Below are 15,000 nucleotides of genomic sequence, written 5' to 3'. Positions count from 1 at the left end.
GTGGTGATGAAGATGTCTCGTCTTCTTCACGTGTGAAGATGAAGATGTCTCGTCTTCTTCACGTGTGAAGATGAAGATGTCTCGTCTTCTTCACGTGTGAAGATGAAGATGTCTCGTCTTCTTCACGTGTGAAGATGAAGAAGTCTCGTCTTCTTCACGTGTGAAGATGAAGATGTCTCGTCTTCTTCACGTGTGGTGATGAAGATGTCTCGTCTTCTTCACGTGTGGTGATGAAGATGTCTCGTCTTCTTCACGTGTGGTGATGAAGATGAGACACTTGATTCGACTGCAGTCGAAGGTTTTGTTCACTTCTGGATGAACTAAAGATTCTTTGGCTGTAACTTGAGTTTGTTGTTTTTTAACAGTGTTGTTATTGTTGCATAAGTTATGATGTAATAAACAAGGTTTATGTGTTAATGTTTGTAAGAAGAATATCTGTTAATAAGTAAGAAATTATATATAATTATATAATTTATTTATATATATATATCCATTTTATATATATAAAATATATATATATATATATATATATATATATAAGATTTATATAAATGATATATATTTATATATATATTATATATACATATATTATATATAAATATATATCATTTATATAAATGATATATATTTATATATATATTATATATACATATATTATATATTTATATATAATATATGTTTGAAACTATCAGAGCCATATTTTGAAAGCATGAGATAATAATAATAATAAATTGTATTTGTAAAGCGCCTTTCAAAGCTAAAAGCAATCTCAAGGCGCTAAAATGCAGGACAACAACAAAAGCAACAACAGACATAAGATTTCACAGAAAGGCTTTTGTGAAGAGAAAGGTTTTTAGGCTCTTCTTGAAGGAGTCGGTCACCTGTGGTGCCCTCAGGTGTTCTGGGAGGGAATTCCACAGGTGAGCGGCTGAGCAGAAGGCCCGATCGCCCATGGTGCGGAGCTTGGTCCCGGGGGGGGGGGGGGTAGAGCAAAGTTTTTTTAGAGGAGCGGAGGTTGCGTGTGGAGGTTTGTTGGGGGAGGAGTTCCTTGAGGTACGGAGGAGCATTTCCATGTATGCACTGATGGGTGAGGAGGGAGATGATGTACTCAATCCTGAATGCAACAGGAAGCCAGTGGAGGGAATGGGTAAAAATGTATGAAATCATTTTAATTAGTTTAAAGTGGCATAAAGTAGCAGCATTATAAAATAATAATAATTCACCATTAAAAGGCTAAAGTAAGGAGATATAAAATATCACTATTAAAAGGCTAAAGTGAAGAGATATAAAATATCACCATTAAAAGGCTAAAGTAAAGAGATATAAAATATCACTATTAAAAGGCTAAAGTAAAGAGATATAAAATATCACTATTAAAAGGCTAAAGTAAAGAGATATAAAATATCACTATTAAAAGGCTAAAGTAAAGAGATATAAAATATCACCATTAAAAGGCTAAAGTAAAGAGATATAAAATATCACTATTAAAAGGCTAAAGTAAAGAGATATAAAATATCACTATTAAAAGGCTAAAGTAAAGAGATATAAAATATCACTATTAAAAGGCTAAAGTAAAGAGATATAAAATATCACCATTAAAAGGCTAAAGTAAAAAGATATGTTTTTAGTTTTGAAGATATTGACCGAGCTTGCCTCCCTAATATCTGCAGGTAAAGTGTTCCATAGCTTTGGTGCATAATTGCTAAAGGCTGCATCCCCAATTTTCTGGGAACATTTAATAAACCAGTAGTGGATGATCGTAATGTTCTTAGGGGCACATAGTTGATTAGAGAGTTGGCAGTGTTATTTATTTATTTTATATCTATAACCTTTATTTAACCAGGATAGGTCTCATTGAGATTAAAAATCTCATTTTCAAGAGCGTCCTGGCCGAGACAGGCAGCAGCACAGTTACAGACAAACAACAATCACAACATTAATGAAAACAGTTACAGACCCAGCGGTCTGCTTCAGTGTCTTTAAGAGTTGCTTTAAGTCTGTTACAGAGACCGGCTCTCTGAGCTTCAGCTCATTCTGCAGCTGCTTCCAGGCAGCCGGAGCAGCGTAACTAAACGTCCTGTTCCCAAGTTCTGTACGGACTTCTGGAACAGTTAGAAGAAACAAGTCCTCGGAGCGAAGCCGATACGGTCCACTACATTTCCTACTCATGTAGATCCTTAGGTATTGTGGAAGAGTACCCAGAATAGCTTCATAAATAAGGATGTGCAGTGTTTCAGTCTACGGGAGGTCAGAGAGCTGAGGCAATGAGACGATGCATTCATATAAACAACATCTCCATCGTCCAGCACAGAGACGTTGCAGAGACTCATCTCTTTCTGGCCTCCAAAGAAAAACAGGACTTCTAAAGTAAAAACCTCATTTTATTCTTAATTCTTTCAAAGGTTCTAAAATGTGAAGTTTAAAAGAAAGAGAATCATCAATTATAATAACAAGATATTTATACTGAGACACAGATTCAGTCTCAGAACCCTGTGAAGTGGTGACAGGAGGGAGGTTCAAGTGTTTGGTTTCAGCTTCGTCTTTCAGCATTTAAAACAAGTTTCAAATCACACAAGTTACATTGTACAATGTTAAAAGCAGTCTGGAGCTGACAAAGAGCCTGATGTGGGGAGGACGCAGAGCAGTACATTACATTTAAAACATTGTGATTAAGATTATATAAATGATAAATAACAATGGTCCTACATCAGATCCCTGTGGCACACCCTTGGATACATTAAGAGAACTAGAAGTTACACCTTCTGCCCGCACACACTGTCAACAGACAGCTTGATCTGAGAGACCTGTACTGTAGAGTCTTTGTGACACTAAGGCATGATCCACTGTATCAGAAGCCTTGGATAAGTCAATACAAAGTGCTGCACAATGTTCTCTACTGTCTAAGAACTTTATAAAATCATTGACTACTTGTAAGGCGGCCGTTGTTGTGCTGTGTGTTTTCGTAAAACCAGATTGAAGGTCAGATAAAATATTATTAGTCGTTAAAAAGTCCTTTAGTTGTTGACTTACCAATGATTCCAGCACTTTCTTTAAGACAGTTTGGAGATGGGTCTGTAGTTGTTTAGGAGAGTGGGGGCACCCCCTTTCACCAGGGGGAGAACAAAAGCAGATTTCCAAATAAGGGGAATTTGGTTTGTCTCCAGGGATAGATTGAAAAGATGGGCCAGGGGCGAGGCGAGGGAATCAGCTGCTAACTTTAAACAGTGTGGCTCCAGGTTGTCCGGACCTGCTGATTCTCTTGTGTCTAAACCTTTAAGGGCTTTATGCTCCTCTGAGACTGTTACTGGATTAAAAGTAAAGGTTTGACCCGGCCAGACACGACCTTCAGAGCGAGCAGGGGCTCCTTGAGGCATGTTCTGAGATTCAAACAAGGAACCAGAGGCAATAAAATGTTTATTAAAACCACCCAGCATTTCTGCCTCGTCAGAGATTAGAAGAGAGTCCTTGACAATACAAGGTGGAAGCTCTGTCACATTTTTATTTCCACCTATTGATTTAATAGTTTTCCAGAATTTAAGGGATTATTTAAATTATTTGTGGTTTCAGTTTGGAAATAATCAGATTTTCTGATGTTAACAGTGCATGCATTTCGCAGCTGCCTGAAGAGCAGCCGATCCGACCCAAGACCTTACTCCTGGCTTCTGACCATGCCACATGCGCTCGTGAAGTAAATCAGAGATCTGATGTGAACCATGCATTATCTCTGCCTTTTTCTCTGTACTTTCTTAAGGGGGCGTGCCTATCAACGATTATAATAAAACCATCATAAAAGAACTTCCAGGCATTTTCAACATCGGATATGAGATAGATTTTCTCCCAGTCGAAGAGAAACAGGTCGTGAAAGAAACCTTGACTTTTGTATTCCTTACCGGTCTCTCCTTCACCACAGAAGAAGACTGCAGAGACATTCAGATGTTTACCTCAACATATTCCACTGACGACATGTATATAAATACAAAGCGCTTCACAGGAAATATAAGTTACAGAATGAAATATGAATACATTAAGTTTTGTAGCAATTTGTCCATTTCTGTGGAAAAGTGGGACATTTTTTGTTTATATCATAAAATAATTTATTTTTCTCATGTATTTTCAAAGCTGACTGTCGGGGAGCGAGGAGACTCCGTTAGCTTAGCATCAGTTAAAGAGAGTCACCTGTTTGTTGGTCTGAGTGTTTCCTCTCAGTCTGTTTCTCTTGTTCTCACTGAACACCAGGTCCTGAGACAGACAGACACACACACATTTAAAACCAGTGACATGTCCCTTAAATACCAGGACTCCTCCACCACACACACACACACACACACACACACACACACCTGCACATCGCAGCTCTTCCTCTTCCTTCCTATCGTTTTAGAGGTTTTCTTCCTGTCGGCCATGTTGGACCTCAGAGGAGACACACAAACGTCCTGGAACACACACACACACACATTAATTTTGTTGTACTGTATGGAAGATATAATATACCTCAATAAAAAAACAAATAAAGAGAAATGCAACACATTGTTTTACATTTGGTCTTTTCAAAGTGAACAAAGTCTTAAATTAAATTTTTATATTGAAACTGCAAATTTCGGAGCTGAACTTCCCTTAAAGCAGTGGTTCCCAAAGTGGGGGGCATTGCAGGAGGGGCACAGCAAGGCTCCCAGGGGGAGCCTCGAAAATATTCTTATCTACAAAGTAGCGGCCTGCTGAAAAAGGTTGGGAACCACTGACTTAAAATATCCCGGTGTGGTGACGAGTGCTCACCTGTGCGTCTGCTCTCTCCTGCTTCAGCAACTCTTTCTTCACAGCCTCAAACTCCCGGCTCCTCCACTGCTGCTGCTCCTGCTGCTTCTCCTGCTGCTGCTGCTGCTCCTCCTGCTGCTGCTGCTCCTCCTGCTGCTGCTTCCTCCGCTCCTGGAGCCTCTGTAGCTCCTCTTTCAGCTCCTCCACCACTGGCACCGTCCTCTCCTCCCTGTTCTCCTCCTGCTCCCTGTTCTCCTCCTGCTCCCGGCTCTGCAGCTCGTCCTTCAGACGCTCCAGCTCTGAGGGAAACAAAGCGTTCAGCTTCTTCTCCTGATTTTAGCATCGATATAATTCGCCTCCGAACATAAATACCTTTTCTCAGAGTCTCCGTCTGCCTGCGACATTCTTCTAGAAGTTTCTCCTTCTCCGACACGACTCCATGAAGCTCTGACACAAAGATATTTATAAGATACAGATCCATCGTGAACATCAGAAGCTCTTTTCTTGGCTTTAAAGTCTCAAATTAAGAGACAAACTGCAGACAGAGCTTCAATGTCAGCATCGCCCGGATCCACCAGACTCCATTCAGAAAACAAGCGTTTTAAAGCTGCTTCCTTCTGCTCTTGCGGACTGATCGGTATTATTATATTATTATCATCATCATTATATCACTCAGCCGAGACGATGAACACAGCTCGTGTGCACGCTGTCTCTGGGACTTCTACGAAACGCACAATCAGCAGCTTATTTCAGCTGTGATGAGACGTTGCTGGTCTCTATGTGGAGGTAAGCCTCATCTCGTCTTCTTACCTTCTTCCTCCCTCTCCTGGTTCCTCCTTCTCTCCTCCTCCGATCTCTCCATCTCCTGCAGTCTCCCTCGCAGAGCTCCGCCCTCAGACTGGAGCTCCGCCTTCAGGCGCTGCAGCTGACGGGTGGATTCTGCTCTCTGATTGGCTAACTCCTTGCTGAGCTCAACAAACCTGTTCTCCCTGCAGGACACATCAATAAAACACGGCTGCACAATTAATCCACCATATGAATCACGATGATGGTTTTGGCTTCCGATTATTGAATGAACACAATCAACTGTTGCTGTAACTGAAGTAAGACACGAGCAGACGAAACCAAAACGCACTTCAGCTGAAACACTTGAATTGCGTCTTAATTGAATTCAAAGATACTGCGTTAAAGTTAACGAGCAGGAAAGCAGCACAACGTGAACGCAGATGTGTTGACATGCGACTCAGATCTCAGTGTGGATCAAAGAAACCAGAGACGCATCCGGAGGTTTCATCGTCTACCTGAGCGTCAGCGCTTCCTGCAGCTGACTCTTCTCTCTCTGCAGATCTTCGATGTGTTGGGACTTCTGAGCGGACCTCTGCAGCGCGGCGCGGCTCTCCTTCTGCAGCTCCTCCATGGCGCCGTGGAAAACACTGCCGCTGCTGCGCTGCTCCTCCTGAAACACCAAACCAGAGTCAGAGACCTCGAGCTGAACATCTGCATCCTGACAGTCAGTGGAGAACACGCTGGAGATACATCTGAGGAGATGTTTTAAGTTGGATCTGCAGTCATCACACCTTTCTGTGCAATCTGAGCAAATATATATATATATATATATATATATATATATACACACATATATAAACATACACAGACACTGTATATATATTTATTAACTATTAATAAAAAATCTAAAGTGTTTTTGAGAAATAATATCCCAATAATAGTGTTTGAAATATTAAAATGTAACATTATCATTATTTTCTTTATTGAAGTTCAGTTTGATCAATAAAAGAAAGAGGGAAATAATTAATTTTAATTTGTTTTATTTAACAAGTAACTGAGAACTTAAATATCTGCTTATTTATCGCAAGTAATATCGGTATTCAACGATATCATGATATTTATCAATATCGTAATATTTATTGTTATTGTAATATTTATTGTTATCGTAATATTTATTGTTATTGTTATATTTATTGTTATCGTAATATTTATTATTGTTATATTTATTGTTATCGTAATATTCATTGTTATTGTAATATTTATTGTTATCGTGATATTTATTGTTATCGTAATATTTATTGTTATATTTATCATTATCGTAATATTTATTGTTATCGTAATATTTATTGTTATTGTTATATTTATTGTTATCGTAATATTTATTATTGTTATATTTATTGTTATCGTAATATTCATTGTTATTGTAATATTTATCGTTATCGTAATATTTATTGTTATCGTAATATTTATCGTTATCGTAATATTTATTGTTATCGTAATATTTATTGTTATCGTAATATTTATTGTTATATTTATTGTTATCGTAATATTTATTGTTATATTTATTGTTATCGTAATATTTATTGTTATATTTATTGTTATCGTAATATTCATTGTTATTGTAATATTTATCATTATCGTGATATCCAGCGTTATCCTGATATTCATTGTTATTGCATATTTTCCTCCTCGATGTTTCTTACACCCGTATCTGAGATCTTGTTTTTAACTCTCAACACTATCTATCTAAACGTTCTAATTAAACCAGAACGAATCTGATCAGCGACATTAACAAACAGAGAAACAAAGAATCAGGATGAACCTCGACTTCCTGTCTCAGACGCTCCACTTCCTGTCTCAGACTGCCGATGCTCTCGTCCTTCTCCTCCGATTGGCTCTCCAGCTCCTGGAGGCGGGTGTTCGACGTGTTGAGCTCCTCTGATTGGCTGTCAGACCTGTTAGTCTGCTCTTTGAGCTTCGTTTGGAGACCGGTCACCTGGGACACGTTTCAGCAATAATCACTTTTAATCTCTCACTCTTAATATACCATCAGAAACGTAGTGTTAGATGAAGTGAATACTAAGTGTGTGTTATACACACATATACATATATATATATATATATATATATATAGTATATACATGTGTGTGTGTGTGTGTGTGTGTGTGTGTGTGTGTGTGTGTGTGTGTGTGTGTAGCAGTACCTCTGTCTGGAGCTGGAAGATGCCGTTAACGAGCGCTTTGTTCTCCTTCGTCAGTCTGGATGTTTCTCTTTGCTTCGACTCCAGAGATGAAAACACAGAGTCGCAGTTCAGACACTCGTCCAGATCTACATTATATATCATGCGAGGAGAAGATGGAGTCAGACGATCGAACAGTTTGGTGGCTGCTGCTCACAAACATCTTTGTTTTCATTATGGATTAAACTGCAGATTATTATCTATCGTTTGGTATTTAAAATGTCAGTAAAAGTCCAAATGACGTCTTTAAATGTTTTGTTCTGTCACTTTAATATAAAAGAAAAGCAGCAAATCTGCAGATTTAAGAGTCTGAAAACATTTAAAGATGAAAGAAAACAGATTAAAAACAGACGATAAAGTTGTGAACACACGTTTAATGTGATCATTTAACCTGTGAATGTAATAAATATGATATTTGAATATAATATCTGCAGCGATGTCTCACCTGTGAGCTGCTGCACCTTCTGCTGCAGCTCAACCTGCTCCTTCTTCAGCTGCTGCACCTCCTCCTGCAGCCCCCCCCTCGTCTGCTCCCTCTCCCTCAGCTCCACGATGGTTTCCTCTTTCTTCTCGTTTTCCTCCTGCAGCCTCCAGATCTCCTCCTCCAGCACCGGAGAGACTGAGGAGAGAAAGGGCTTTTACAGTCCAATCCTCCAGAACCTCCCCCCCTCACCTCGCTCCCCCCCTCACCTCTCTTCTTCGCTGGTCCCTCCTCCTCGTCCTCCTGAGCCTCGCGCTGGCGCTTCCTGTTCTCCTCCTCTCCTCTGCTGCTCCTCTGCTGTAGATCCAGCAGCTCCGCCCTGATCGACTCCACCAGCGCTCTCTGAAACAGCAACATGTGAGAAGAGCTCTGAACACAACTCATCAATAACCACATGTGGTGTACAGTGTTCTTCACAGTGACATCTCCCACTGAGGTCACCTGAACCTTAAAAACACCAAACTGACTGACGGAGGCAGCCGTGACCCAGCGACACGTGTTCACTGAGGTTAAATGTTTTATCAATGGCGTCTGGTCGACGAGCTCGTCCAGTGAGACGAATGAATGAAACACGTGATGAAGGATCTTTACTCTGATCAGTTTGTGGCTGTGACCGCCGTCCGGTCGTTCTTACAGCCGCGTTATATCGATGATCCAGAAACAGGAAAGAAATTCTGTATTTCTTCATATGGCAGAAGAACAAACACGCTCGGGCTCCAACATCACCTGTGGTGTCGCGAGATGCAGCGACGTGAAAAGTCTGAGCTGTCCCTTTAATACGACTGAACCATTACAATAAAGGGATTTTATTTCTACGCTCAGGAAACTGATAATTAAAGTTTACGTCTCTGGTGGCGTTCTCCACGGTGGCGTCCATGGCGGTCTGCAGTTTGTTGATGACGTCGTCTTTCTGCTCACAGATGTCCATCAGCGCTGACAGCTCATGCTGCTGCCGCTCCAGACTCTGCGGAGCAAAACTTTATTTATACGGAACAATGTGTTCCTGAGATGCATTAAAGCGTATCACAGCAGAAACAAACAGCAGACACCACAGAAGAAGAAGTACCTGCTTCGCTTCCTGTAGTTGGTCATGTGACTGCTGCTTCTCCAATCGCAGGGCCTCAAGCTCTGCAGGGAGAGGTCAAAGGTCAACGCTGCAGTGTGTGTGTACCTGCAGTGTGTGTGTGTACCTGCAGTGTGTGTGTGTGTGTGTACCTACAGTGTGTGTGTGTACCTGCAGTGTGTGTGTGTACCTGCAGTGTGTGTGTGTGTGTGTGTGTACCTGCAGTGTGTGTGTGTGTGTGTACCTACAGTGTGTGTGTGTGTACCTACAGTGTTTGGTGTACCTGCAGCGTGTGTGTGTACCTACAGTGTGTGTGTGTACCTGCAGCATGTGTGTAAACCTGCAGCGTGTGTGTGTACCTGCAGCATGTTTGTGTACCTGCAGTGTGTGTATGTATGTACCTGCAGCGTGTTTGTGTACCTGCAGCGTGTGTGTGTACCTGCAGCGTGTGTGTGTACCTACAGTGTGTGTGTGTACCTACAGCGTGTGTGTGAACCTGCAGCGTGTGTGTGTACCTGCAGCATGTTTGTGTACCTGCAGTGTGTGTATGTATGTACCTGCAGCGTGTGTGTACCTGCAGTGTGTTTGTGTACCTGCAGCGTGTGTGTACCTGCAGTGTGTGTGTGTGTGTGTGTGCCTGCAGCGTGTGTGTACCTGCAGTGTGTGTGTGTGTGTGTGTGTGTGCCTGCAGCGTGTGTGTGTACCTGCAGCGTGTGTGTGTACCTGCAGCGTGTGTGTACCTGCAGTGTGTGTGTACCTGCAGCGTGTGTGTGTACCTGCAGTGTGTGTGTACCTGCAGTGTGTGTGTACCTGCAGCGTGGTTGTACCTGCAGTGTGTGTGTACCTGCAGCGTGTGTGTGTACCTGCAGTGTGTGTGTACCTGCAGCGTGTGTGTGTACCTGCAGTGTGTGTGTACCTGCAGTGTGTGTGTACCTGCAGCGTGTGTGTGTACCTGCAGTGTGTGTGTACCTGCAGTGTGTGTGTACCTGCAGCGTGGTTGTGTTCAGTCAGACAGCGATGAACACTCTGAGCGTCCTCTCTGATCTTCTCCAGGTCTTCTGTCACGGAGCTGATGATGCCGTCCAACATGTCCGCCTGCTCCTCCTGACAACACATATTATTTGAGTCCCTGACGAGTCGCCATGTTTACACTTCCCGTTTCCTATCCGGGTGTTTTCATTGTTTTTGTTTGGACGCCTGAAATCAGGTCTGAAGACATTTTTAACGTTTTGTTCTACGATATAAAAGCAGCAAAGCTGGTGAGTTTATAAACGCCATCACGCTAACGTTAGCCGCCGTTAGCTTAGCGGTGGTGAAGTCATGTGACCTGCTGAACAAAACCTGTAAGTGTCAAACTATTGTTTTGACTGTTATTAATCCGTTCTAATCACCTTGCTGCTGCTGTCGGACAGATCGACCGTCTTACTGAAGAGGTTCTTCAGGATCTCCACCCTCTTCTCAGCTCGCTCCTCCAGGAGCTCCCTCTCCTTCTCCAGACGCTCACTGACACACACACACACACACACACACACACACACACACAGTTAACACAGCAGTCTTCCTGCAGCTCGTGGCCCTGCAGACGGTGTTCGGGTCACATGTCACCTGTAGTCTTTCTCCATCTTGTTGAAGAGCTCCATGAACTCAGAGCTGACTTCTTCCCTGATCTGAGCCTCCAGCACCAGACGCAGCGCCACCTCCGACTGCACACACACACACACACACACACACACACACACACACACACGTTTCAGAAAACGTGTAATACAGAAACTCATTGTGTTAATGTGAGTAATGAAGTCTCAGCTGATATCTGTGAGTAACAGTTTTGACACTATAAGATAATTTAAATGCGTTTACCTTCTCTTCTCCCTCCATGGTCCTGTCCCCCCCCCCCTCCTGCCTCCAGCACGGTCCCCTCCGTCCAGCTATCCTCCCCCCCCCACTCTTCCCCGTCGTCGTCGTCGTCGTCGTCGTCCTCCAGCACGTCTGTATATATATATATATATGATATATATATTGTGTATATGTATAGTATGTATAGGTATATATATGTATATATATGTGTATATGTATGATATATATATATATATATATATCATATATATACAGTATATATTATATATAGTATATATGTATATGTCGATGTATATATATATGTATAGTATGGTTATATAGATATGTATATATAGTATATAATATATAGTAGATGTATAGTATAGGTAAATATGTATGGATAATGTATATATATTGTATATGTAGTGTAGATAGATTGTATAGTATATATATGTATATATATATGTGGTATATATATATATAGTATTATATATGTATATGTATGTATATATATGTATAGTATGTATATAATAGTAATCTATGTGTATATTATTGATATATGTATATGCTATATATATATGTAGATATATATGTATCTTATGATATATATAATATATATATGTATATATATATATATATATACATATATAGTCATATATTATATGTATAATATATAGTATAGTGATATGTATAATATATTATATATATAGTTGTATAATATATATGATAATATATATAAATAATATATATTAATATATATATATATGTATATGATATGGATATATATATATTATATGGATGATATGTAAGTATATAGTAGGTCTATGTATATGTATATAGATATATATAGTATATATATATATATATATATATATATTTGTATATATATAGATATATATATATGTATATTATATTTATATATATATATAGATGGATATGTTTATGAATATATATGTATGGGATATGTATAGTATATGTATAGTAGATATATGGTTATTTTTATTAGTATTTGTTTATATATAGGTATGTATATGTAGTATATATAATGTATAGTATATATATGTATATATAGTTATGTATATATATTATAATATGTATGATATATATATGTATGTATATATAATGTATGATTATATGTATATATGATATGTATACTCCAGCGTCGTCTCCCAGGCCACCAGAGAGCTCTTCCTGCCGCGGCCCGACACGTTTCTGCGCCGGTCGGCCTCGTCGATAATCATCGACAGCTCCATGGCCGACCTGTGGGGGGCGTCCTCCACCGCCACCGGCCTCGAGTTCAACATCACCACCTGGACACACACACACACTGATTGATCCACTTCAGCTGCTTTACCATCCTGTGTGTGTGTGTGTGTGTGTGTGTGTGTGTGTGTGTGTGTGTGTGTGTGCTGACCTTCTGTGCGAGGGCGGAGAACTTGAGGACATTGAGCGTCTCGTCGAAGCAGGCCGAGTTCTGGTTGATGTTGACTACCATGGAGACGCGGCCGGCACCACAGAAGAAGAACTGCAGGAAGTGTGTGAGCTTGGACTCTCTGAAGGGGACGTGGTGCTGGAACCTGCAGAGAATCAGCCGTTAGCCGTCAGACTTTAAATAACCGTCACACTCACGCGGACAGGCGGCGCAGCCGTACTTGGCGTGCTGGTTGAGCCTCATGGCGTTGATGCACTTCCCGAGCGTCAGCAGGGAGCTGTTGATGTTTCCGGCCTCCTTCAGTCGCTCCCCGGTGTTGAGAGTCCGGGAGCAGCGCTCAGAGCCGGCCAGGTCGCACAGAGACAACCTGACGGACAGAAACATTATGAAGATCATCCCAAACTCATCCTCCAGAGAAGAACGCAACAAAACGTCCGTCTTACTCGCTGATGCCGACGACTCTGGAAACGCCGACGTCGTCCACGCGGAGGATCCTGATGGAGAAGATGCTGTGGCTGCAGAGACAAAACTACAAGTCTAAGGATCATCAACACAAAACAGATGAAGCCATTGTGAGAGTCTCGTGTGCAGTTCAAGACAATCTGAAACGACAGACTGCGTTTCATTAATCAGACGAAACATCCATCAATTAATAAAGTGAGTAAAAACAACAAGTGTGTATTTAACGTGTGTAGTTAACGTGTGTATTTAACGTGTGTAGTTAACGTGTGTATTTAACGTGTGTATTTAACGTGTGTAGTTAAAGTGTGTATTTAACGTGTGTATTTAACGTGTGTATTTAACGTGTGTAGTTAACGTGTGTAGTTAACGTGTGTATTTAACGTGTGTAGTTAACGTGTGGAGTTAAAGTGTGTAGTTAACGTGTGTATTTAACGTGTGTATTTAACGTGTGTAGTTAACGTGTGTATTTAACGTGTGTAGTTAACGTGTGTATTTAACGTGTGTATTTAACGGGTGTATTTAACGTGTGTAGTTAAAGTGTGTATTTAACGTGTGTATTTAACGTGTGTATTTAACGTGTGTAGTTAACGTGTGTATTTAACGTGTGTAGTTAAAGTGTGTATTTAACGTGTGTATTTAAAGTGTGTAGTTAACGTGTGTATTTAAAGTGTGTAGTTAACGTGTGTATTTAACGTGTGTAGTTAACGTGTGTATTTAAAGTGTGTAGTTAACGTGTGTATTTAAAGTGTGTAGTTAACGTGTGTATTTAAAGTGTGTATTTAACGTGTGTATTTAACGTGTGTAGTTAACGTGTGTATTTAACGTGTGTAGTTAAAGTGTGTATTTAACGTGTGTATTTAAAGTGTGTAGTTAACGTGTGTATTTAACGTGTGTAGTTAAAGTGTGTATTTAACGTGTGTATTTAACGTGTGTATTTAACGTGTGTAGTTAACGTGTGTAGTTAACGTGTGTATTTAACGTGTGTAGTTAACGTGTGCATTTAACGTGTGGAGTTAAAGTGTGTAGTTAACGTGTGTATTTAACGTGTGTATTTAACGTGTGTAGTTAACGTGTGTATTTAACGTGTGTAGTTAACGTGTGTATTTAACGTGTGTAGTTAACGTGTGTAGTTAACGTGTGTATTTAACGTGTGTAGTTAACGTGTGTATTTAACGTGTGGAGTTAAAGTGTGTAGTTAACGTGTGTATTTAACGTGTGTAGTTAACGTGTGTATTTAACGTGTGTAGTTAACGTGTGTATTTAACGGGTGTATTTAACGGGTGTAGTTAAAGTGTGTATTTAACGTGTGTATTTAACGTGTGTATTTAACGTGTGTAGTTAACGTGTGTATTTAACGTGTGTAGTTAAAGTGTGTATTTAACGTGTGTATTTAAAGTGTGTAGTTAACGTGTGTATTTAAAGTGTGTAGTTAACGTGTGTATTTAACGTGTGTAGTTAACGTGTGTATTTAAAGTGTGTAGTTAACGTGTGTATTTAAAGTGTGTAGTTAACGTGTGTATTTAAAGTGTGTATTTAATGTGTGTATTTAACGTGTGTATTTAACGTGTGTAGTTAAAGTGTGTATTTAACGTGTGTATTTAAAGTGTGTAGTTAACGTGTGTATTTAAAGTGTGTAGTTAACGTGTGTATTTAACGTGTGTAGTTAACGTGTGTATTTAACGTGTGTAGTTAACGTGTGTATTTAACGTGTGTATTTAACGTGTGTATTTAACGTGTGTATTTAACGCGTGTAGTTAACGTGTGTATTTAACGTGTGTATTTAACGTGTGTATTTAATGTGTGTAGTTAACGTGTGTATTTAATGTGTGTAGTTAACGTGTGTATTTAATGTGTGTATTTAAAGTGTGTATTTAACGTGTGTATTTAAAGTGTGTAGTTAACGTGTGTATTTAACGTGTGTAGTCAAAGTGTGTATTTAACGTGTGTAT

The 15,000-nt window shown here is 40.0% G+C and overlaps 1 protein-coding gene across 1 annotated transcript in view; it reads right to left on the bottom strand.

Moving 5' to 3' along the window:
* Positions 1–3,082: 3,082 nt before the first annotated feature.
* Positions 3,083–15,000, bottom strand: part of LOC115024920 (kinesin-like protein KIF20B) — a 17,987-nt gene continuing 6,069 nt past the window's right edge. The window contains 23 exon segments of the mRNA XM_029456784.1: positions 3,083–3,103; positions 3,891–3,917; positions 4,177–4,239; positions 4,341–4,433; positions 4,774–5,051; positions 5,125–5,199; positions 5,563–5,741; positions 6,054–6,208; positions 7,361–7,534; positions 7,742–7,866; positions 8,223–8,396; positions 8,468–8,600; positions 9,103–9,222; positions 9,325–9,386; positions 10,308–10,425; positions 10,713–10,824; positions 10,927–11,024; positions 11,182–11,215; positions 11,217–11,311; positions 12,312–12,467; positions 12,572–12,734; positions 12,810–12,956; positions 13,033–13,104. Of these exon segments, the coding sequence (XP_029312644.1) occupies positions 3,083–3,103; positions 3,891–3,917; positions 4,177–4,239; positions 4,341–4,433; positions 4,774–5,051; positions 5,125–5,199; positions 5,563–5,741; positions 6,054–6,208; positions 7,361–7,534; positions 7,742–7,866; positions 8,223–8,396; positions 8,468–8,600; positions 9,103–9,222; positions 9,325–9,386; positions 10,308–10,425; positions 10,713–10,824; positions 10,927–11,024; positions 11,182–11,215; positions 11,217–11,311; positions 12,312–12,467; positions 12,572–12,734; positions 12,810–12,956; positions 13,033–13,104 (2,674 nt within the window).

This window comes from Cottoperca gobio, chromosome 19 (genome assembly GCF_900634415.1).
Source record: "Cottoperca gobio chromosome 19, fCotGob3.1, whole genome shotgun sequence".
Lineage (NCBI taxonomy): Eukaryota > Metazoa > Chordata > Actinopteri > Perciformes > Bovichtidae > Cottoperca > Cottoperca gobio.
The sequence above is the reverse complement of the archived record's forward strand: the minus strand, read 5'-3'. Positions and strand labels throughout refer to the sequence as shown.